The sequence below is a fragment of the Blennius ocellaris genome (genome assembly GCF_963422515.1).
Source record: "Blennius ocellaris genome assembly, chromosome: 15".
NCBI classification, from domain to species: Eukaryota; Metazoa; Chordata; class Actinopteri; order Blenniiformes; family Blenniidae; genus Blennius; species Blennius ocellaris.
In genome coordinates this window covers 25,657,147-25,684,646 of record NC_137664.1, presented here as the reverse complement: position 1 = coordinate 25,684,646, position 27,500 = coordinate 25,657,147, and the positions used below count along the sequence as shown (strand labels likewise).

General features: G+C 46.1%; 1 protein-coding gene across 1 annotated transcript in view; it reads right to left on the bottom strand.

Annotated features, from left to right (window-relative positions):
• dqx1 (DEAQ box RNA-dependent ATPase 1) overlaps positions 1-27,500 on the bottom strand; it is a 47,779-nt gene that overhangs the window by 4,633 nt on the left and 15,646 nt on the right. The window contains 5 exon segments of the mRNA XM_080509974.1: positions 1-99; positions 1,952-2,051; positions 2,183-2,494; positions 14,802-15,252; positions 18,350-18,543. The exon segment at positions 1-99 is cut by the window's left edge and continues 60 nt beyond it. Of these exon segments, the coding sequence (XP_080366100.1) occupies positions 1-99; positions 1,952-2,051; positions 2,183-2,494; positions 14,802-15,252; positions 18,350-18,543 (1,156 nt within the window).

Genomic DNA, 27,500 nt, shown 5'->3' with positions numbered 1-27,500 from the left:
GCACCAGATGACTGAGGTTCTCCTCCACCACTCCGGGACAGTGGGCCTCGACCATCTCCTCCTCGTACCGCGACTCCGGGTACAGACGCACACACAACCCTGAGGAGCGACAACTTCACACGTCAATCTGGGACATGAGATGTACCTTTAGCTTCAGGCCCTCAGGGAGGAATCCATTCGTTTATAACCACTTAATGCACAGTGACCAGTTTGAGTGGAACTCGTGGATTATTCTGGAATTGATTGTCAGCTTTCATGATGACGACATAAAAACCACCTTGTTTGGCTCCAAACAAACAAACTGAGGTTATGAGTTTCAGTCGGACCCAGAAGAGGATTCAGGACCTTGTTTTTAATTTTTTTTCTGTGCAGCTTTCACTGGATGCTTCAAATAAAAATGTGCACCAAAGTCACAGTTCTCTCAAACTTCTACTCAGACTGAATCTGATCACTTCCTGCATCCGTTTGATGCTCGACCTTTCAAACCTTCTCAGGAAGCAGTGTCCGGCTCGAGCCGAAACCTGTCGATGGGCTGAGATTACAAAGTGTAAAAAAAGAGGCTGTTGCTCAAAGTAAATGCCCTTTTTAATTTCTATACTGACAGTGTTTCAGGAAGTCATTATACAACATGGAGATCTGAATTGATACGTCAGTGATACAGACACATTGTCTGGGGGAATTTGAGATGCCATAAAATGTATTTATTGAAATCAACTTGTGTAGTTGAATAAACCAGATGTTTCAGTAAACATTTGTTATTTCACTGGTTTAGGGATCTTAAAGTCAACATGAGCAATATGTATTAACAACAACAACAATTTCTAAACTAATATAAATGTGCAAGTTGTTAGATTTTGCATGTAGCAGCATTTTAAAAGAACCTTTGAAAACGCAACACCTGCAGTTGCTAATCTAATAATACAACGATACAGCATATCTTGAACAATTTTCACAGTGTTCATGCAGTTTATGTAAATATAAGTATTTATGGAGATTATTGACTATGCAGCAGTCTCTGAGATGTGGCTGTAAAAAGAGTTTTTTAGTTTTTAATCACATTAGTGACAAGTTATTACATATTTGGATTATTCCATGATTGGTTGCTATAAGCTCTGTCGTCAGGCCTCCTGAGGAGCATCCCCACAGCCTGATGCTGCCACCACCATGCTTTACAGTCACGATTACTGCATTTCAATGTGTAGGGAATTCTCGCTGATAAACAAAACACTTTGCTTTGTTGTCATTAGATCAAAGAACCTTTTTGCAGTTGAATTTGGAGTCTCTAAAATGTTTTAGAGTGTCGTCCACATTAAACCTGATCTTCACCTGAAAGCTACTTTCTCTTTGTCTTGTCTGCAGGGTCTTTCCCATCTCAGCTCCTGAAGAGCTTTACTCCCTCAGAGGATGCTTTATGGCTTTAACTGCAGTCACTCACTTTCCTCCTTTGACCTGGTCGCAGGTTTTATAAGGTCGTTGTAGCAGATAAATGAGTAACACCTGACTGGACCTTCACACCACTACTGAGACACAATTATTGCGGCCTGGTGATCTTGTGAACTGTGAGGCTGTCAGCAACAATCAGCAGGACCTCTTTGAATGGGCGCTACAACTTTAAAAACATAGTTGTGTAATCACACATTTCAATTACAAGAATTACCATTTATCTTCATGCATCACTCTGATGTCAGTGTTTCCATTTGTTGCTTTATTTTAAACTGTTTGTGTGTGTATGTTCCATTGTAGTCATATGAAAAGTGCTCTATAAATTGCCCTCGATGGATGATTTGTTTTTGGTAGAAATTAATAATTTATTGGCATTAAAAAGTGCAAGAAGAGAATAGATGCTATTAAAGGAGTTATCACAGCCCGTGCTATCCGTGGTGCCTGGTTCACCACCATCAGGCGGTATGCAGCGGTGCGTGTCAACACAGTGGTTTGACCTTTGACTGACCTGGAAGGAGGCTGTTTACTCTCTGACGACGCATGTCAGCCTGATGTTTACTGATTGTCCTCAAGACCTGCGAGTTTGCTCTGATTTGTGGATTGTAAATCTGCGGCAGATTATGGAGAGACAAAGGCAAACACCATTTTTCAGAACACAGTGGGGTTCAAATGATGGAAACACTATAAACAGTCTTTATTACCGATTTCAAGAATGGATTTGCTAGAAAACATCTCTTACAGTTTTGAGTTGGAGGCCGGTGTCGATGACGTAACGAATGGCTGGTAGGGAGAAGGAAGCCTCTCCGAGTGTCTCAGTGAGGATGACCTTCCTTTTGATGCCCACAGAAGCAGCAGCAGCACCGTGAATGGATGCGCCTGCTGCTTTGGCGCAGTCGCTCTCCTTGGGAGCACAAGCTTCTTGGTCAGCTTCATAGATCCTCTGGGTCGTCCCACCCAGCCCGGCATGCAGCGGAAGTATCCTGAGAGGTCCCAGCTGAGGGCTCAGAGCTAAACACTCCTTCTCCAGCAGGGCCAAGCAGTCTTCTATTTCCTACACACACCAGACACGATACAGCACACAGTCTGAATTCACTGCCCAATAATCCTGACATATTGCAAAGTGTGTTAGAGCCGCCCAACGGAACCCAGGAGACATTTTCAGTCTGAAATTACTTTTAGTGATACAGCAGAATATGATTAGTACGTGGGCTTCAGAGAGGATTAACCAGGAAACAAACTGCTAATTCCAGCATCAGCTAAAAGAAAGAGACGCTCAGATCAGTCCTGAAAAGGGTGTGGAGATGTTGACGAGCAGGGAGTTGAAATGCAGTATGTTTTAATACAGAGGCCGGAAATGTCCAAACCCTTCAAAATGCCTTCGCTTTCTAAATGAATCAGAGATGAAAGCGTGATCTAACTGATACCAGTCAAAAAGTAATGACAAATGCAATGTTTTTAATCTTTAAACCTTTAAAATAATCTTTAAAACAGAAAGAATATTTCATCCCAAATAACAAACAATTAAACACTGATATAGCTGCTGGAAAAAGATTGCATCTCGCCAGAAGAAGCTAAATCTGAGATCAACTGATGTGTGAGAAAGAAGTTAAACTAAAATACAATAAGAAATGTTTGATATTGCCATTCAGACGGCGCAGTGAGAGACCTATGAAGAGCTTACATTAGAAAACGTTGCATGTCTGCACAGTGGTGCAGCTGGACGAAGACAAAGTCAAATCAAAGTCTCAAATATTTAGGTAAGAATTACATTTTCGATAAAGAGCACATTAAGTACTGCATTTGCAGAAGGGGGCATCTCGTGACAAAGTTTTATCGATGTTTTCTCCAGAATAACATCAGGGTGGTTGAAGATGTTTAATGCAGCAGGACCAAGAGCCTGAACATGGAAGAGAAGTTACTAAAAATTGTTTCAAAACAAAGAAAAAGTCTGTGGTTAATGAAGGGTTCAGTTCTTCAGTTCCATCAAGCTTTGACACAAAAGCCATTATTTCATGGAGGTCATTGCCTGCAAGTGTCTTTCTACTGCAGGAACTCTTCCAAGGCTGCTCAAATCTTTGGAGCTTTCCTATTTTACTGTGTTGAAGCCACACGGGACATAGAATCCTCTGTTTCATCTCCAAACCTGCATTTGTGAGTTTTTCTTCGACCCCAAGTCTGTTCAATACAAGTCCTGTCCAGGTCTGCTGTCCACTAACTGAAGCTCAGCAGAAGAACAATGACACATTTTAGACTTTAAATTTAAACAGAATGACTTCCTAAATAGAGATTCTACCTTTTGGAGAGATTTGGAATCTACACCTGAATCAATACTGTGGAATAAGCTCAGAGCAGCAGAAACATTCATGATCTGGCTGAACTGAAGCTTTTCTAGTATTAAAAAATGGTCCAAGATTCCTTTTTAACGCTGTGAAGCTGCAGCAGCACGAGGTTTAAACCAGGTTTTGGATCCAGGCAGTGGCGTTTCTCGATGTAAATACTTGGTGGGGCAAGATTTTACTTCAGTTCTCGTGACACTACTGAATTCCAAAGTAAAGTGGGTACACCACCTTTTAGCCACAACACTATAACAACCATATAGGTGTTGATTCTGTACAAATGTTGAGCCTTGGAGACAGCCAATCAAAATAAATAAATAAATAAAATTAAAAATTTTTTATCTAAATCAACGATGGGCTTCAAACCCGGTTGTGAAGTTTCAAAGACACCAGATTAACCACTCAACCATTGATAAAGCTATGGATGGTTGAGATTCCTAGAAACTATTGGTCAAGGCATCGCACAGTTTACAACTACTTACTTTAACTTCCTGACTAAAGTAAGATTTTCAAACTCGTATGCATAAATAATCAACGTAATTTTATTTTATTCTTAACTGTTTGTTAGCTTCAGTTGCTAACAAGCTGGTACTTGTAACGTCTTGCTCCGGTTCTGTGAAGCAGTGCCTAAATCAGCACTAGAGAGGGGCGAGCTACACTAATGTAATACACACTACATGGTGAGAGAGGGGCGAGCTACACTAATGTAATACACACTACATGGTGAGAGAGGGGCGAGCTACACTAATGTAATACACACTACATGGTGAGAGAGGGGCGAGCTACACTAATGTAATACACACTACATGGTGAGAGAGGGGCGAGCTACACTAATGTAATACACACTACATGGTGAGAGAGGGGCGAGCTACACTAATGTAATACACACTACATGGTGAGAGAGGGGCGAGCTACACTAATGTAATACACACTGCATGGTGAGAGAGGGGCGAGCTACACTAATGTAATACACACTGCATGGTGAGAGAGGGGCGAGCTACACTAATGTAATACACACTGCATGGTGAGAGAGGGGCGAGCTACACTAATGTAATACACACTGCATGATGAGAGAGGGGCGAGCTACACTAATGTAATACACACTGCATGGTGAGAGAGGGGCGAGCTACACTAATGTAATACACACTGCATGTTGAGACAGGGGCGAGCTACACTAATGTAATACACACTGCATGGTGAGAGAGGGGCGAGCTACACTAATGTAATACACACTGCATGGTGAGAGAGGGGCGAGCTACACTAATGTAATACACACTGCATGATGAGAGAGGGGCGAGCTACACTAATGTAATACACACTGCATGATGAGAGAGGGGCGAGCTACACTAATGTAATACACACTGCATGGTGAGACAGGGGCGAGCTACACTAATGTAATACACACTGCATGGTGAGAGAGGGGCGAGCTACACTAATGTAATACACACTGCATGGTGAGAGAGGGGCGAGCTACACTAATGTAATACACACTGCATGATGAGAGGGGGCGAGCTACACTAATGTAATACACACTGCATGGTGAGAGAGGGGCGAGCTACACTAATGTAATACACACTGCATGGTGAGAGAGGGGCGAGCTACACTATTGTAATACACACTGCATGGTGAGAGAGGGGCGAGCTACACTAATGTAATACACACTGCATGATGAGAGAGGGGCGAGCTACACTAATGTAATACACACTGCATGGTGAGAGAGGGGCGAGCTACACTAATGTAATACACACTGCATGGTGAGACAGGGGCGAGCTACACTAATGTAATACACACTGCATGGTGAGAGAGGGGCGAGCTACACTAATGTAATACACACTGCATGGTGAGAGAGGGGCGAGCTACACTAATGTAATACACACTGCATGATGAGAGAGGGGCGAGCTACACTAATGTAATACACACTGCATGGTGAGAGAGGGGCGAGCTACACTAATGTAATACACACTGCATGGTGAGAGAGGGGCGAGCTACACTAATGTAATACACACTGCATGATGAGAGAGGGGCGAGCTACACTAATGTAATACACACTGCATGGTGAGAGAGGGGCGAGCTACACTAATGTAATACACACTGCATGTTGAGACAGGGGCGAGCTACACTAATGTAATACACACTGCATGGTGAGAGAGGGGCGAGCTACACTAATGTAATACACACTGCATGGTGAGAGAGGGGCGAGCTACAGTAATGTAATACACACTGCATGATGAGAGAGGGGCGAGCTACACTAATGTAATACACACTGCATGGTGAGAGAGGGGCGAGCTACACTAATGTAATACACACTGCATGGTGAGACAGGGGCGAGCTACACTAATGTAATACACACTGCATGGTGAGAGAGGGGCGAGCTACACTAATGTAATACACACTGCATGGTGAGAGAGGGGCGAGCTACACTAATGTAATACACACTGCATGATGAGAGAGGGGCGAGCTACACTAATGTAATACACACTGCATGGTGAGAGAGGGGCGAGCTACACTAATGTAATACACACTGCATGGTGAGAGAGGGGCGAGCTACACTAATGTAATACACACTGCATGATGAGAGAGGGGCGAGCTACACTAATGTAATACACACTGCATGATGAGAGAGGGGCGAGCTACACTAATGTAATACACACTGCATGGTGAGACAGGGGCGAGCTACACTAATGTAATACACACTGCATGGTGAGAGAGGGGCGAGCTACACTAATGTAATACACACTGCATGGTGAGAGAGGGGCGAGCTACACTAATGTAATACACACTGCATGGTGAGAGAGGGGCGAGCTACACTAATGTAATACACACTGCATGGTGAGAGAGGGGCGAGCTACACTAATGTAATACACACTGCATGGTGAGAGAGGGGCGAGCTACACTAATGTAATACACACTGCATTGTGAGAGAGGGGCGAGCTACACTAATGTAATACACACTGCATGGTGAGAGAGGGGCGAGCTACACTAATGTAATACACACTGCATGGTGAGAGAGGGGCGAGCTACACTAATGTAATACACACTGCATGGTGAGAGAGGGGCGAGCTACACTAATGTAATACACACTGCATGGTGAGAGAGGGGCGAGCTACACTAATGTAATACACACTGCATGGTGAGAGAGGGGCGAGCTACACTAATGTAATACACACTGCATGGTGAGAGGGGCGAGCTACACTAATGTAATACACACTGCATGATGAGAGAGGGGCGAGCTACACTAATGTAATACACACTGCATGATGAGAGAGGGGCGAGCTACACTAATGTAATACACACTGCATGGTGAGACAGGGGCGAGCTACACTAATGTAATACACACTGCATGGTGAGAGAGGGGCGAGCTACACTAATGTAATACACACTGCATGATGAGAGAGGGGCGAGCTACACTAATGTAATACACACTGCATGATGAGAGAGGGGCGAGCTACACTAATGTAATACACACTGCATGGTGAGACAGGGGCGAGCTACACTAATGTAATACACACTGCATGGTGAGAGAGGGGCGAGCTACACTAATGTAATACACACTACATGGTGAGAGAGGGGCGAGCTACACTAATGTAATACACACTACATGGTGAGAGAGGGGCGAGCTACACTAATGTAATACACACTACATGGTGAGAGAGGGGCGAGCTACACTAATGTAATACACACTACATGGTGAGAGAGGGGCGAGCTACACTAATGTAATACACACTGCATGGTGAGAGAGGGGCGAGCTACACTAATGTAATACACACTGCATGGTGAGAGAGGGGCGAGCTACACTAATGTAATACACACTGCATGGTGAGAGAGGGGCGAGCTACACTAATGTAATACACACTGCATGATGAGAGAGGGGCGAGCTACACTAATGTAATACACACTGCATGGTGAGAGAGGGGCGAGCTACACTAATGTAATACACACTACATGGTGAGAGAGGGGCGAGCTACACTAATGTAATACACACTACATGGTGAGAGAGGGGCGAGCTACACTAATGTAATACACACTACATGGTGAGAGAGGGGCGAGCTACACTAATGTAATACACACTACATGGTGAGAGAGGGGCGAGCTACACTAATGTAATACACACTACATGGTGAGAGAGGGGCGAGCTACACTAATGTAATACACACTGCATGGTGAGAGAGGGGCGAGCTACACTAATGTAATACACACTGCATGGTGAGAGAGGGGCGAGCTACACTAATGTAATACACACTGCATGGTGAGAGAGGGGCGAGCTACACTAATGTAATACACACTGCATGATGAGAGAGGGGCGAGCTACACTAATGTAATACACACTGCATGGTGAGAGAGGGGCGAGCTACACTAATGTAATACACACTGCATGTTGAGACAGGGGCGAGCTACACTAATGTAATACACTGCATGGTGAGAGAGGGGCGAGCTACACTAATGTAATACACACTGCATGGTGAGAGAGGGGCGAGCTACACTAATGTAATACACACTGCATGATGAGAGAGGGGCGAGCTACACTAATGTAATACACACTGCATGATGAGAGAGGGGCGAGCTACACTAATGTAATACACACTGCATGGTGAGACAGGGGCGAGCTACACTAATGTAATACACACTGCATGGTGAGAGAGGGGCGAGCTACACTAATGTAATACACACTGCATGGTGAGAGAGGGGCGAGCTACACTAATGTAATACACACTGCATGATGAGAGGGGGCGAGCTACACTAATGTAATACACACTGCATGGTGAGAGAGGGGCGAGCTACACTAATGTAATACACACTGCATGGTGAGAGAGGGGCGAGCTACACTAATGTAATACACACTGCATGATGAGAGAGGGGCGAGCTACACTAATGTAATACACACTGCATGGTGAGAGAGGGGCGAGCTACACTAATGTAATACACACTGCATGGTGAGACAGGGGCGAGCTACACTAATGTAATACACACTGCATGGTGAGAGAGGGGCGAGCTACACTAATGTAATACACACTGCATGGTGAGAGAGGGGCGAGCTACACTAATGTAATACACACTGCATGATGAGAGAGGGGCGAGCTACACTAATGTAATACACACTGCATGGTGAGAGAGGGGCGAGCTACACTAATGTAATACACACTGCATGGTGAGAGAGGGGCGAGCTACACTAATGTAATACACACTGCATGATGAGAGAGGGGCGAGCTACACTAATGTAATACACACTGCATGGTGAGAGAGGGGCGAGCTACACTAATGTAATACACACTGCATGTTGAGACAGGGGCGAGCTACACTAATGTAATACACACTGCATGGTGAGAGAGGGGCGAGCTACACTAATGTAATACACACTGCATGGTGAGAGAGGGGCGAGCTACACTAATGTAATACACACTGCATGATGAGAGAGGGGCGAGCTACACTAATGTAATACACACTGCATGATGAGAGAGGGGCGAGCTACACTAATGTAATACACACTGCATGGTGAGACAGGGGCGAGCTACACTAATGTAATACACACTGCATGGTGAGAGAGGGGCGAGCTACACTAATGTAATACACACTGCATGGTGAGAGAGGGGCGAGCTACACTAATGTAATACACACTGCATGATGAGAGAGGGGCGAGCTACACTAATGTAATACACACTGCATGATGAGAGAGGGGCGAGCTACACTAATGTAATACACACTGCATGGTGAGACAGGGGCGAGCTACACTAATGTAATACACACTGCATGGTGAGAGAGGGGCGAGCTACACTAATGTAATACACACTGCATGGTGAGAGAGGGGCGAGCTACACTAATGTAATACACACTGCATGATGAGAGAGGGGCGAGCTACACTAATGTAATACACACTGCATGATGAGAGAGGGGCGAGCTACACTAATGTAATACACACTGCATGGTGAGACAGGGGCGAGCTACACTAATGTAATACACACTGCATGGTGAGAGAGGGGCGAGCTACACTAATGTAATACACACTGCATGGTGAGAGAGGGGCGAGCTACACTCATGTAATACACACTGCATGGTGAGAGAGGGGCGAGCTACACTAATGTAATACACACTGCATGGTGAGAGAGGGGCGAGCTACACTAATGTAATACACACTGCATGGTGAGAGAGGGGCGAGCTACACTAATGTAATACACACTGCATTGTGAGAGAGGGGCGAGCTACACTAATGTAATACACACTGCATGGTGAGAGAGGGGCGAGCTACACTAATGTAATACACACTGCATGGTGAGAGAGGGGCGAGCTACACTAATGTAATACACACTGCATGGTGAGAGAGGGGCGAGCTACACTAATGTAATACACACTGCATGGTGAGAGAGGGGCGAGCTACACTAATGTAATACACACTGCATGGTGAGAGAGGGGCGAGCTACACTAATGTAATACACACTGCATGGTGAGAGGGGCGAGCTACACTAATGTAATACACACTGCATGATGAGAGAGGGGCGAGCTACACTAATGTAATACACACTGCATGATGAGAGAGGGGCGAGCTACACTAATGTAATACACACTGCATGGTGAGACAGGGGCGAGCTACACTAATGTAATACACACTGCATGGTGAGAGAGGGGCGAGCTACACTAATGTAATACACACTGCATGATGAGAGAGGGGCGAGCTACACTAATGTAATACACACTGCATGATGAGAGAGGGGCGAGCTACACTAATGTAATACACACTGCATGGTGAGACAGGGGCGAGCTACACTAATGTAATACACACTGCATGGTGAGAGAGGGGCGAGCTACACTAATGTAATACACACTGCATGGTGAGAGAGGGGCGAGCTACACTAATGTAATACACACTGCATGGTGAGAGAGGGGCGAGCTACACTAATGTAATACACACTGCATGGTGAGAGAGGGGCGAGCTACACTAATGTAATACACACTGCATGGTGAGAGAGGGGCGAGCTACACTAATGTAATACACACTGCATTGTGAGAGAGGGGCGAGCTACACTAATGTAATACACACTGCATGGTGAGAGAGGGGCGAGCTACACTAATGTAATACACACTGCATGGTGAGAGAGGGGCGAGCTACACTAATGTAATACACACTGCATGGTGAGAGAGGGGCGAGCTACACTAATGTAATACACACTGCATGGTGAGAGAGGGGCGAGCTACACTAATGTAATACACACTGCATGGTGAGACAGGGGCGAGCTACACCAATGTAATACACACTGCATGGTGAGAGAGGGGCGAGCTACACTAATGTAATACACACTGCATGGTGAGAGAGGGGCGAGCTACACTAATGTAATACACACTGCATGGTGAGAGAGGGGCGAGCTACACTAATGTAATACACACTGCATGGTGAGAGAGGGGCGAGCTACACTAATGTAATACACACTGCATGATGAGACCGGGGCGAGCTACACTCATGTAATACACACTGCATGGTGAGACAGGGGTGAGCTACACTCATGTAATACACACTGCATGGTGAGACAGGGGTGAGCTACACTCATGTAATACACACTGCATGGTGAGAGAGGGGCGAGCTACACTAATGTAATACACACTGCATTGTGAGAGAGGGGCGAGCTACACTAATGTAATACACACTGCATGGTGAGACAGGGGCGAGCTACACTCATGTAATACACACTGTATGGTGAGACAGGGGCAAGCTACACTCATGTAATACACACTGCATGGTGAGACAGGGGCGAGCTACACTCATGTAATACACACTGCATGGTGAGAGAGGGGCGAGCTACACTAATGTAATACACACTGCATGGTGAGACAGGGGCGAGCTACACTAATGTAATACACACTGCATGGTGAGACAGGGGCGAGCTACACTCATGTAATACACACTGCATGGAGAGAGAGGGGCGAGCTACACTAATGTAATACACACTGCATGGTGAGAGAGGGGCGAGCTACACTAATGTAATACACACTGCATGATGAGAGAGGGGCGAGCTACACTAATGTAATACACACTGCATGGTGAGAGAGGGGCGAGCTACACTAATGTAATACACACTGCATGGTGAGAGAGGGGCGAGCTACACTAATGTAATACACACTGCATGATGAGAGAGGGGCGAGCTACAGTAATGTAATACACACTGCATGGTGAGAGAGGGGCGAGCTACACTAATGTAATACACACTGCATGGTGAGAGAGGGGCGAGCTACACTAATGTAATACACACTGCATGGTGAGAGAGGGGCGAGCTACACTAATGTAATACACACTGCATGGTGAGAGAGGGGCGAGCTACACTAATGTAATACACACTGCATGGTGAGAGAGGGGCGAGCTACACTAATGTAATACACACTGCATGATGAGAGAGGGGCGAGCTACACTAATGCACTACACACTGCATGGTGAGAGAGGGGCGAGCTACACTAATGCACTACACACTGCATGGTGAGAGAGGGGCGAGCTACACTAATATAATACACACTGCATGGTGAGAGAGGGGCGAGCTACACTAATGCAATACACACTGCATGGTGAGAGAGGGGCGAGCTACACTAATGTAATACACACTGCATGGTGAGAGAGGGGCGAGCTACACTAATGCAATACACACTGCATGGTGAGAGAGGGGCGAGCTACAGTAATGTAATACACACTGCATGGTGAGAGAGGGGCGAGCTACACTAATGTAATACACACTGCATGGTGAGAGAGGGGCGAGCTACACTAATGTAATACACACTGCATGGTGAGAGAGGGGCGAGCTACACTAATGTAATACACACTGCATGGTGAGAGAGGGGCGAGCTACACTAATGTAATACACACTGCATGGTGAGAGAGGGGCGAGCTACACTAATGTAATACACACTGCATGGTGAGAGAGGGGCGAGCTACACTAATGTAATACACACTGCATGATGAGAGAGGGGCGAGCTACACTAATGCACTACACACTGCATGGTGAGAGAGGGGCGAGCTACACTAATGCACTACACACTGCATGGTGAGAGAGGGGCGAGCTACACTAATATAATACACACTGCATGGTGAGAGAGGGGCGAGCTACACTAATGCAATACACACTGCATGGTGAGAGAGGGGCGAGCTACACTAATGCACTACACACTGCATGGTGAGAGAGGGGCGAGCTACACTAATGCAATACACACTGCATGGTGAGAGAGGGGCGAGCTACACTAATATAATACACACTGCATGGTGAGAGAGGGGCGAGCTACACTAATGCAATACACACTGCATGGTGAGAGAGGGGCGAGCTACACTAATGCACAATCGTTGTGGATCAGGAGGAAACAGCCTGAAGCAGCAAGAGGAGACCAATAACCAGGGAGTACAGCCCTCACACAGTAATTATGTGCTGTATAAGAGGACGTTTTATTCACAGACAAGAAAATATTGTAGATAATCTGAAAGAATTAAAGCATACTTTGCATGCAATCGTTTCTGATGACACCAGGTGGCGCTCAGCCCTACATGCCCCTGCTGACCAGTTGCCCCAGGATCCAGGATCACTTCCTTTTTCCAGCAGCACAGTGAAAGTTTAATTCCAGCAAAGCTGGTGAATATTAAAAATGTTCAGTGTAGTTCAACAGTATACTGAAGGTTAATACGTTTTTTAACTTTGCACTTGTACTGATTGCTCGTGACTTTGTGTGTCAGCTTCAGTTTCCTTTGCCTTAAGTAAAACCCGGGACATGTGAACGAGGACATCAGACACCTGGAAACCACCGGAGGCCTCTCAGGTTCAAGTGTCCTTGATTCACTCCTTTAAAAAACAAAAGCAGTGAAACTCTGCAGCTCAAATGTCAGTTTGACCAGTTTTTCATTTGTGAAAAATACAACAAAGACTCAGCTTTCACTCTGGGATTTATTGACTTCGCATCAGGAAACTGGAAGATACTATTGCCTCCTATTATTAGACTGCAGATTGATATCAGTGCTTGTTCGGTAGTTTTGACAGTGACATCATTTTTGGAGCGAGGGCGTCTGCATCCTTAATTAATGATGTAGAAACAGGAAACCCCTACCACCACATTTCCAGCGGGCCACAGAAATCATGGCTTCATTGCATAAGACAGACTTTATGTGGGTTCGATTTTAAAAATATGAGGCAACACAGCAACCATTTCTGACTTTCATGCAAACTGAGCACTCGTCTTCACATAAGTGAAATTTTGCAGCGAGAGCAAAGTTCTGACTGACCTGCCCGTTAGACTTCTAAAATCAAAATGTAATCATCCTTTGTTTTGTTTATGTTGTTTTCTGTGTTTTTATATGTTGTATGCATTCACATGTTTGCTATTTACTGAGGTTTGATTTCCATTGGAGGGGATTTGATCATTTTTTTCACCTCTGCCACGAAGGTGTGCAGGTCGGTCAGTCGCTCAGTCAGTCAGTCAGTCAGTCAGTCAACTCAAAAATGTATGGACAGATTTTTATTATTTTTTAAATGGCAGGTTTTGACAAAAATATACAAGAAAGACGTGGTTTAATTTTGAGTGGGCTCTGGATCATATTCTGGATCAAAGAAAAGAAGAAAAATCTGCTGTGAAATTATGAATGGATTTTAATGAAATACATTGACTGAATAATAATGTGCAGGAGAGGAAATGATGACAGATGTCCCATGAGGAGCACAGCTGGAAGCCAGGTGGCAGTATGAACTCTCCCAGTGTCATTTTCTTGTGTGCGTTTTGAAGAATAGGTTTGGTTTTTGAAATTTGTGAGGGGAAATCATCAGCATGCTGTTACTTAAATAACTGCAAAGTTCATACAGCACTTATCAGAAGTGCTTTTCTGTGTAAGATTGAAAAAAATAAATAGGGTTCAGGTCATTTAAACAAAAAAGCTCAGAGATCAGAAAACTATGAAAGAAAAACGAAGAAGCACGCACTAAATAGTTATTGAAGTTGCAGGCATACGAATCACTGGCCTGGCTTTCTTGTCTGCTGTGAGAAGTGGTGAATAAAGTAGAAATGATGACGACGTACCTGTGAACTGGGCAGAAACACCATGATGTCTCCCTGCTCTCCTCGCCGGTGCAGGTCTAAAACCATGTGGCAGGCGGCAGCCACGGAGTCTTTCCCTGCTGAGAGCTCCCTGTACAGCATCTCCACCCGGGGGCCCGCGGCCGTCCGGTCCTCCGCTACGTCCTGCTGATGCTCGTCGGCGGGGGGCTCCGTGGGGGGCCTCAGGGAGTCCAGAGAGAGGTGGGGGACCGAGGAGCCCAGGAAGGTGGCGAGGCGGGGCGCCAGCGCCAGGTGGGTGAGGAGAACCACGCGGAAGTTGCCCGGCCTCTGGCGGCAGACGTCACACAGCAGGCCCAGCAGCACGTCAGTGGGCACGGTGCGCTCCTGGAGCTCGTCCAGAACCACCACGCCGTACTGATGCAGCAGGGGGTCCGACATCATCTCCTCCAGCAGGACTGTGTCACTGACAAACCTGAGGACAGCAAGCTCAACAGCTACTAACAGGTTCTGTGGGAAGGTCACATTTTCTTCATTTTAATGAACCTGAGTCGGGCTGGGCGGTTTGGCCTGAAATAAATACTCAAGTTTCAATTTGAGTTTCGATTTCCTATTTTACTCAATGCACTTAAACATGACCGCAGACATCAGATATATTGTCAAAACATCAACTTTATTGCTGTGGTGCAAATGTTTTTATTTGGCTACAAATTTGATAAATCGATTAAATCGATTTTTTGCCAGTCCGAAACCTCAGTGAAACTTTATTGAAGCAGATTAGTCATTAGGAACAGATTGTTATTCATAATGGCGACCTGGCAACACTGAGATACACAGAGTAGAAAGGGCCAAAAGAGATTGACATCTCTTTTACCAGTACAATTACAAAGAAAACTGTAAATTTAGACAATATAAAAAACAAAGCATACAGAGAGTTATCAGATCTGGAGGTGGTTACATATACCACTGAAACCAGAGGCAAAGAAGAAATTGACAATGTGAATGTTTTGGGGTTATTTCATCCAGAGACGTCACAACTGGGACAAACCAGGTAACCTTCCGTACAAGACCCTCAGAGACGGCGGACATTGGTCTGTATCCATGATAAATATGTTGGAGAGCTTGTACTAAAAGAGTTGGCAGTGAAAACACTCAGGAAACCCCCTCACTACTTGTGTAATTGACCAAGTGCAGCCCCCTCAGTGACACAGCGGGAATCTCTGGCACTGCTGCTGAGGTGGAAGCAAATCTGCTGAAAAATCAAGCAGGTGCTGCTAACCAACACGTTTTAAATTAATTCATACCCAATGAGTTTAAAGCAAAACAATCAATCAGAAAATCCAAGTAAAAACTGGCCTTTACTACTATTATTAAAATATTTCATCTGTCCCAAAATAATAAATTATAGAAAATGCTCCTTGTAAAAAGTCTATTTTCAGTTTGATACTAAACGCATTAGAAATGTTAATAGTGCAGCTTGAGAGAAAAATAGTAGAAGCTATTAGATAGATAGAGAAGCATCAGACAGACAAACAAACAAGGGAACTAAAACCCTTCCTGATGCATATTTATCTTTTTCTATCATCGGAGCACAACTCAGAACAAGACGGATCAACTTTCAGTTCATCCACAATGAACATCTCTAATTCATCTTCACACATGAAACTGGAGGGAACAAAGAGTAGAGGTGTGGCTTTTAGTAAAATAAAGAGAAAGTAATATTCTGGTAGAAAACCTGACCCACTGGGTGATGTGCTGTACAGAGCCTTCAGGGAGAAGAGAGTTCCACATAACAGACACACACCCTAAACAGGCACACGTGCAAACAGGACAGTTCAGGCTACTTTAAGGTTTGTTTTTACATTTTATCTTTGAATTATACAATATAATCTCCAAATCGTATCATTAATGTTCAATTGATTGTTTGATGAAGTTGATATTTGTTTCTTATCAATATTGTAATACATTTTAAAAAGAAAAGCCGTTAGCTGTTATGTTCTGGATTTATAGGGAATGAAGATGCTACACTTTATTAGCATCAGTGTGATTGTGTGTTATAATGCTGCTGCTTTGTACAGTGTGGCTCTTCACACTGGGAGTAAACCTGTGTGAGCGTCCAGCACTTAATGCTCAGGTTGTTCATATAATCAATAATATGTTCAATAATCAACAGTGGCACCATGAACTGTGGTAATAATGGCACATTTGAAGGCCATTTTGAGTGACTTCTCTTTTGCCAGACTAAAACAGTCCATTGTTAACATCTTTATGTCTTTACAAATATGCATATATAACATCTAATACATTTTAGCGGACCTTTTAACAACTTCTGATGATTTAACCCATTTCTATGAACTCATTTATCGCATTAACATGAACTTTCACTCAAAAAGCAGACTGCGCTTATTGTATCACGCCTTCCACCTGGGCAGCCACATCGGGGCACTGTTGTTCCTGTTTTCCCTTCTTTCCCCCACCTGTTCCTGTTTCCATGGGTGGGCGAGGCCAGGTGTTGTTTATGGGAGCGGAGTAATCAGCTGATAGGCTTCACCTGATCACATGATCCCCTCCACCTGACTGCTCCTGCTATTTAACCTGGTTCTTGGCTCCTATTCCCATATGCCTGCATCCAGTGATGCCAGTACGCCTTACTTCGTAACACGTTACTCTCATATGACCACTTTTCAGTAATGAGTAATCTAACTCATTTCCAAACCAGTAATCAGCTTGAAGTTACTTATTCGAGTCACTGTGCATTACTGTTAGCGTCTCCGCAGGAGGAGTCTTGTCTGTACAATCGCTTTATTACTGAACACAACAGACAATTGGGTGTCTCCTCCATTCTTTTTCCATCACACACACACACACACACACACACACACACACACACACACACACACACACACACACACACACACACACACACACACACACACACACACACACACACACACACACACACACACACACACACACACACACACACACACACACACACACACACACACACACACACACTTTGGTGCAAGACCAGTCAGTGGGGAAGAGTTGAAGACTTTTGGCGAAACCGGTTGTGATTTTTCTGTTGAGATGGTGGGGCGTGTTGTCGGCAGCTGTTGAAAGTAACTTAAAAAAGTAACTTGTAATCAGTAAAGTAACCAAGTTATTTTACAAAGGAGTAATGAGTAATCATATTACTTTTTCAAGGTAACTGTGGCAACACAGAGAGCCTTCCTGCTCTGCCTGCACCTGCTCTGGGATCGGTCGCTATGAATTCCTGGACTAACTCTGGAACCAGACCCACGACCAACCCAGCCAGCGTTCACAACTCACTTCCTCGACACGCTTCCGCCACCTGCCTGCCTGCAAACCCCACTACTGGAAACACTCTGCCCTGGAATCCTGTATTCAGAGAAGCTCTCAGTTCTCTGAGCTATACCTCGGATCAGTCAGTCTTAACTTAAAATAAAGATTTCTTTCAAATCAGCTTTTGATCTCCGCTTGCTTTCTGCATTTGCGCCTCAGGTCACGCTCCGTAACGAGAACACTGAGGGTTTAGCATGCATACTGACCTGAGCAGGGTGTCGGGTGTGCAGCTGTCATCGTGAGAAACCCGGTAGCCCACTTCCAGACCCAGGCTGAGGTCCATCTCGTCGGCCACCCGGAGGGCCAAGCTGACCGCCGCCACAGAGTAAGGCTGCGAGCAGCACACCAGACCCTGAGAGAAGTCAAAGGACAGGGCATACTCCACACACCACTGTGGCACCTGCAGGGGGAGGAGAAAAAGAAAACAAGTAGTACCACATTGGAGACATCACTCTGTCAGTATAACGTAAGGATAAAAGGCTAATGCTACTTTGCCTTTCATCAAAACATGTTGAAAACCACTTGAAAAACCTCAAAGAAAACACACTGGTATCATCATCAACAGCTAATTATGTTAAACCCTTGCATGCTCGTTGCATTTGACCATTCAATTGTGTTTTGGTGATCGAAGGGATTCATACCAGTTTTTTCCTCTTGGTAATCAAGGGAGAATATGTGGAGACCGCTGTCCTGAGCTGGTTCATATTTCAGTTTGGTGCTTTGTTTGCAAACGATCTCATTATCGTTGGCCGACCAACACAGGAGCATCTTTAAAGGACCCATATTTGTCTATATTTCATGTTTCACAGTCCATCCTATGCTCATGTTGATAGTGGACAGGAGGAAGGAGAGGAGACCTCATCATCCACTGTCTATCCGGGAGCTTGAGGTGGAGAGGGTGAGCAGGGTGTCCACATCAGAGGACCTCACCTGGACACTCAACACCACACAGGAGGACCTCACCTGGACACTCAACACCACACAGGAGGACCTCACCTGGACATTCAACACCACACAGGAGGACCTCACCTGGACATTCAACACCACACAGGAGGACCTCACCTGGACACTCAACACCACACAGGAGGACCTCACCTGGACACTCAACACCACACAGGAGGACCTCACCTGGACACTCAACACCACACAGGAGGACCTCACCTGGACACTCAACACCACACAGGAGGACCTCACCTGGACACTCAACACCACACAGGAGGACCTCACCTGGGCACTCAACACCACACAGGAGGACCTCACCTGGACACTCAACACCACACAGGAGGACCTCACCTGGACACTCAACACCACACAGGAGGACCTCACCTGGACATTCAACACCACACAGGAGGACCTCACCTGGACATTCAACACCACACAGGAGGACCTCACCTGGACACTCAACACCACACAGGAGGACCTCACCTGGACACTCAACACCACACAGGAGGACCTCACCTGGACACTCAACACCACACAGGAGGACCTCACCTGGACACTCAACACCACACAGGAGGACCTCACCTGGACACTCAACACCACACAGGAGGACCTCACCTGGGCACTCAACACCACACAGGAGGACCTCACCTGGACACTCAACACCACACAGGAGGACCTCACCTGGACACTCAACACCACACAGGAGGACCTCACCTGGACACTCAACACCACACAGGAGGACCTCACCTGGACATTCAACACCACATAGGAGGACCTCACCTGGACACTCAACACCACACAGGAGGACCTCACCTGGACACTCAACACCACACAGGAGGACCTCACCTGGACACTCAACACCACACAGGAGGACCTCACCTGGACACTCAACACCACACAGGAGGACCTCACCTGGACACTCAACACCACACAGGAGGACCTCACCGGGACACTCAACACCACACAGGTGGTCAAGAGGGCCCAACAACGGCTGTACTTCCTGAGGACGCTGAAGACATTGGGCATGTCTCCCAGGATACTCAGGAACTTGTACAGCTGTGTGGTTGAGACACCTTAACCAGCTGCATCACACCTGGTACATCACAACTGGTACATCACACTTGGTACATCACACCTGGTACATCACACCTGGTACGGCAACACTACTGTGGCGGAGCGCAGTGGCCTGCAGAGAGGATCAGCAGAACACCACTGCCTCTCTGCAGAGCCTCTACCAGCACAGGGTCCACAGTAGAGCTGCCTCCGTACTAAAAGACCCCACCATCCACAACACCATCCACAACACCATCCACAACACAGACTGTTCAGACCTCCACCCATCCACAACACAGACTGTTCAGACCCTCCACCCATCCACAACACAGACTGTTCAGACCTCCACTCATCCACAACACAGACTGTTCAGACCTCCACCCATCCACAACACAGACTGTTCAGACCTCCACCCATCCACAACACAGACTGTTTAGACCCTCCACCCATCCACAACACAGACTGTTCAGACCCTCCACCCATCCACAACACAGACTGTTCAGACCCTCCACCCATCCACAACACAGACTGTTCAGACCCTCCACCCATCCACAACACAGACTGTTTAGACCCTCCACCCATCCACAACACAGACTGTTTAGACCCTCCACCCATCCACAACACAGACTGTTCAGACCTCCACCCATCCACAACACAGACTGTTCAGACCCTCCACCCATCCACAACACAGACTGTTCAGACCCTCCACCCATCCACAACACAGACTGTTCAGACCCTCCACCCATCCACAACACAGACTGTTCAGACCTCCACCCATCCACAACACAGACTGTTCAGACCCTCCACCCATCCACAACACAGACTGTTCAGACCCTCCACCCATCCACAACACAGACTGTTCAGACCCTCCACCCATCCACAACACAGACTGTTCAGACCTCCACCCATCCACAACACAGACTGTTTAGACCTCCACCCATCCACAACACAGACTGTTTAGACCCTCCACCCATCCACAACACAGACTGTTCAGACCCTCCACCCATCCACAACACAGACTGTTCAGACCCTCCACCCATCCACAACACAGGCTGTTCAGACCTCCACCCATCCACAACACCGACTGTTCAGACCTCCACTCATCCACAACACAGACTGTTTAGACCCTCCACCCATCCACAACACAGACTGTTTAGACCCTCCACCCATCCACAACACAGACTGTTCAGACCTCCACCCATCCACAACACAGACTGTTCAGACCTCCACTCATCCACAACACAGACTGTTTAGACCCTCCACCCATCCACAACACAGACTGTTCAGACCTCCACCCATCCACAACACAGACTGTTCAGACCCTCCACCCATCCACAACACAGACTGTTCAGACCCTCCACCCATCCACAACACAGACTGTTCAGACCCTCCACCCATCCACAACACAGACTGTTTAGACCCTCCACCCATCCACAACACAGACTGTTTAGACCCTCCACCCATCCACAACACAGACTGTTCAGACCCTCCACCCATCCACAACACAGACTGTTCAGACCCTCCACCCATCCACAACACAGACTGTTCAGACCTCCACCCATCCACAACACAGACTGTTTAGACCCTCCACCCATCCACAACACAGACTGTTTAGACCCTCCACCCATCCACAACACAGACTGTTCAGACCCTCCACCCATCCACAACACAGACTGTTCAGACCCTCCACCCATCCACAACACAGACTGTTCAGACCCTCCACCCATCCACAACACAGACTGTTCAGACCCTCCACCCATCCACAACACAGACTGTTCAGACCCTCCACCCATCCACAACACAGACTGTTCAGACCCTCCACCCATCCACAACACAGACTGTTCAGACCCTCCACCCATCCACAACACAGACTGTTTAGACCTCCACCCATCCACAACACAGACTGTTTAGACCCTCCACCCGTCCACAACACAGACTGTTTAGACCCTCCACCCGTCCACAACACAGACTGTTTAGACCCTCCACCCATCCACAACACAGACTGTTCAGACCCTCCACCCATCCACAACACAGGCTGTTCAGACCTCCACCCATCCACAACACCGACTGTTCAGACCTCCACTCATCCACAACACAGACTGTTTAGACCCTCCACCCATCCACAACACAGACTGTTTAGACCCTCCACCCATCCACAACACAGACTGTTTAGACCCTCCACCCATCCACAACACAGACTGTTTAGACCCTCCACCCATCCACAACACAGACTGTTCAGACCTCCACCCATCCACAACACTGACTGTTCAGACCTCCACTCATCCACAACACCGACTGTTCAGACCCTCCACCCATCCACAACACAGACTGTTTAGACCCTCCACCCATCCACAACACAGACTGTTTAGACCCTCCACCCATCCACAACACAGACTGTTCAGACCTCCACCCATCCACAACACAGACTGTTCAGACCCTCCACCCATCCACAACACAGACTGTTCAGACCCTCCACCCATCCACAACACAGACTGTTTAGACCCTCCACCCATCCACAACACAGACTGTTCAGACCTCCACCCATCCACAACACAGACTGTTCAGACCTCCACTCATCCACAACACAGACTGTTCAGACCCTCCACCCATCCACAACACAGACTGTTCAGACCCTCCACCCATCCACAACACAGACTGTTTAGACCCTCCACCCATCCACAACACAGACTGTTTAGACCCTCCACCCATCCACAACACAGACTGTTCAGACCTCCACCCATCCACAACACAGACTGTTCAGACCTCCACCCATCCACAACACAGACTGTTCAGAGCCTCCACCCATCCACAACACCGACTGTTCAGACCTCCACCCATCCACAACGCAGACTGTTCAGACCCTCCACCCATCCACAACGCAGACTGTTCAGACCCTCCACTCATCCACAACATAGACTGTTCAGACCTCCACCCATCCACAACGCAGACTGTTCAGACCCTCCACCCATCCACAACACAGACTGTTCAGACCTCCACCCATCCACAACACAGACTGTTCAGACCTCCACCCATCCACAACACAGACTGTTCAGACCTCCACCCATCCACAACACAGACTGTTCAGAGCCTCCACCCATCCACAACACAGACTGTTCAGATCCTCCACCCATCCACAACACCGACTGTTCAGACCTCCACCCATCCACAACGCAGACTGTTCAGACCCTCCACTCATCCACAACATAGACTGTTCAGACCTCCACCCATCCACAACGCAGACTGTTCAGACCCTCCACCCATCCACAACACAGACTGTTCAGACCTCCACCCATCCACAACACAGACTGTTCAGACCTCCACCCATCCACAACACAGACTGTTCAGACCTCCACCCATCCACAACACAGACTGTTCAGACCCTCCACCCATCCACAACACAGACTGTTCAGACCTCCACCCATCCACAACACAGACTGTTCAGACCTCCACCCATCCACAACACAGACTGTTCAGACCTCCACCCATCCACAACACAGACTGTTCACCCTCTGCCCTCAGGCCGGAGGTACAGAAGCTTGAAAAGCAAAACTAACAGACTGAAAAACTCTTTCTTCCCCGTTGCCATCAGACTCTGAACAGCTTCTGACATGTTTACATTTAATCTGTACAATTGCACACATTGCACATCTCACTTTCTAACTAATATTTTGCACTGCTCTGTTATTTTATTTTATCTTTTATTTTTATTCTATTTTCTTGTATATACTTATTTATGTAGGTCGGCTTCAGGGTAGACGGCAAAATAAGAATTTCATTCACTGTGAAACCTGGCTTTTACTGTTGAAATGACAAAACACCTTGAACCTTGAACCATGTTGGATAATAATGTGGGTGATCCAGTATAAACACTCACAACTAGTGAAATTCTAGTATTTCTTGGACTGAGCTGACGTCACCTCTCATGATGGTGGTTCTCAGCTCCTCCACCCTCACGGAGACTGCAGCCCAGCCCACAGCCGCCTCCTCCACCCCCTGGGTGACGTAGCTAGCAGCTCAGCTGGTAGTTGTAGTAATGTACTGACACATCTCGGCCCTCGTTAGTCTTTTATTGTGGGAATAGCAGCAGGTTTCAAGAGGAGCTTCTGAGGAAGTACCGTAGTTCTGGAAGCTTCTTTGGTGAAGAGTCGCTCACAAACAAACAAACATTGTTTGTGGAAAAGAACAACAAGTCCAGCCACATTGGCCGCTGTGCTTCTTCTTCCACAAGACAAATAGTGAGGAACCATACTGGTACCTGAAAACACATTTTCTCCAGTGGACATGAAGGTGAAAACATATTTTCTCCAGTGGACATGAAGGTGAAAATACATTTTCTCCAGTGGACATGATGGTGAAAACACATTTTCTCCAGTGGACATGAAGGTGAAAACACATTTTCTCCAGTGGACATGATGGTGAAAACACATTTTCTCCAGTGGACATGAAGGTGAAAACACATTTTCTCCAGTGGACATGAAGGTGAAAACACATTTTCTCCAGTGGACATGAATGTGAAAACACATTTTCTCCAGTGGACATGATGGTGAAAACACATTTTCTCCAGTGGACATGATGGTGAAAACACATTTTCTCCAGTGGACATGATGGTGAAAACACATTTTCTCCAGTGGACATGAAGGTGAAAACACATTTTCTCCAGTGGACATGAAGGTGAAAACACATTTTCTCCAGTGGACATGAAGGTGAAAACACATTTTCTCCAGTGGACATGAAGGCGAAAACACATTTTCTCCAGTGGACATGATGGGGAAAACACATTTTCTCCAGTGGACATGATGGTGAAAACACATTTTCTCCAGTGGACATGATGGTGAAAACACACTTTCTCCAGTGGACATGAAGGTGAAAACACATTTTCTCCAGTGGACATGATGGTGAAAACACATTTTCTCCAGTGGACATGAAGGTGAAAACACATTTTCTCCAAGTGGACATGAAGGTGAAAACACATTTTCTCCAGTGGACATGATGGTGAAAACACATTTTCTCCAGTGGACATGATGGTGAAAACACATTTTCTCCAGTGGACATGAAGGTGAAAACACATTTTCTCCAGTGGACATGAAGGTGAAAACACATTTTCTCCAGTGGATATGAAGGTGAAAACACATTTTCTCCAGTGGACATGAAGGTGAAAACACATTTTCTCCAGTGGACATGAAGGTGAAAACACATTTTCTCCAGTGGACATGATGGGGAAAACACATTTTCTCCAGTGGACATGACGGTGAAAACACATTTTCTCCAGTGGACATGAAGGTGAAAACACATTTTCTCCAGTGGACATGATGGTGAAAACACATTTTCTCCTGTGGACATGAAGGTGAAAACACATTTTCTCCTGTGGACATGAAGGTGAAAACACATTTTCTCCAGTGGACATGATGGGGAAAACACATTTTCTCCAGTGGACATGAAGGTGAAAACACATTTTCTCCAGTGGACATGATGGGGAAAACACATTTTCTCCAGTGGACATGATGGTGAAAACACATTTTCTCCAGTGGACATGAAGGTGAAAACACATTTTCTCCAGTGGACATGATGGTGAAAACAGATGTGGAACAACAAAAACCAGACTTGTACCTGAAAACACATTTTCTCCAGTGGACATGAAGGTGAAAACACATTTTCTCCAGTGGACATGAAGGTGAAAACACATTTTCTCCAGTGGACATGAAGGTGAAAACACATGTGGAACAACAAAAACCATACTTGTACCTGAAAACACATTTTCTCCAGTGGACATGAAGGTGAAAACACATTTTCTCCAGTGGACATGAAGGTGAAAACACATTTTCTCCAGTGGACATGATGGTGAAAACACATTTTCTCCAGTGGACATGAAGGTGAAAACACATTTTCTCCAGTGGACATGAAGGTGAAAACACATTTTCTCCAGTGGACATGATGGTGAAAACACATTTTCTCCAGTGGACATGATGGTGAAAACACATTTTCTCCAGTGGACATGAAGGTGAAAACACATTTTCTCCAGTGGACATGATGGTGAAAACACATTTTCTCCAGTGGACATGATGGTGAAAACACATTTTCTCCAGTGGACATGAAGGTGAAAACACATTTTCTCCAGTGGACATGAAGGTGAAAACACATTTTCTCCAGTGGACATGATGGTGAAAACACATTTTCTCCAGTGGACATGAAGGTGAAAACAGATGTGGAACAACAAAAACAGCAGTTCAATGTGAAGCAGCAGAGACTGAGAGAGCAGAGAAGAGGCTCCTTGGCACATTGGTGGGCGTGTCTTGTTTTGGTTTCTCCTCATGTCAGTCTTCCTGGAGGCGGGGCTTCTCCAGCTCTGTGACGTCATCAAATAGAATCAAGGTGTTGTGCTCCCCCACCAGGTAGAACAGAGAAAGTTCACTGTGAACTCAAGCTTGAGGGAATCAATGAAAAAACACTTTGGGGATTATCTGAACCCCAAATAACACTTTTATGATGTTTAAAGCACAGAAAAGTCAATTTAGTAGAATACGGGAACTAAAAGTGCCAGCATACACAGGATGGTGTACACAAACGTGTGGAGAGTTTTACTGTCTGAGTTCCAGACTTTCATGGTCATGACTGTTCTGCCTGGAGGCCATGTACGACTCCACCTGGAGCAGCAGGTTTGAGTATTATTCCTAAAATGTATTACCATGTATTTCTCTTGCAGTCCCACATTCACTGCCATTGAAGTATTGTCACTGAGTATTGGCGAGTGCACAGGGCAGCAAGAAGACGACCTGATCATGTTCCAACCCCCCCGGACTACAAAAAGCAGCCATGGATCTACAGCAGCCCTGGATTAAATATTTAATCAAAGTCTAGATCAGTTAGTTCATTAGATCTAAAGATGAGGAACGTGAGAAATGCTGGCTCAGGTTTCAGACCTAAACCCAACTTGTACTGCAGAAAAGTAATGTCCTAATGAAGGTTTTAATCTCCACAATAAAGCCACCAAATATTCAGACGTATAGCTCTTTCTTTTTGCTATTACATAAAACTGTTAAGTGGTTGTACTTTGATAGCAGCTGTAAGAAACCATGTGTGTCATCAGAATGATAAAAACTTTACAGGTGAAAGACCTAAGGTTTTTTGTTGTTTTACAATTCAGAAAGAGACAGAAGTGCTGGGCTGCTTTTTAATGAGATGAGTGTTCAGGTTACTAGAGGCCACCAGGAGTCGATCAGACTGCTTTAATGCCTGAAGGGAGCTGAGGAGCAGGTAGAACTAGGTCATCCCAGGAAAAAGCACGGCACAGCACAAAGCCTTTGTCTGTACTGATAATGACACCTGTTATTCTTTCACCTTTCAGTGAAGCATGTATAACTTGGA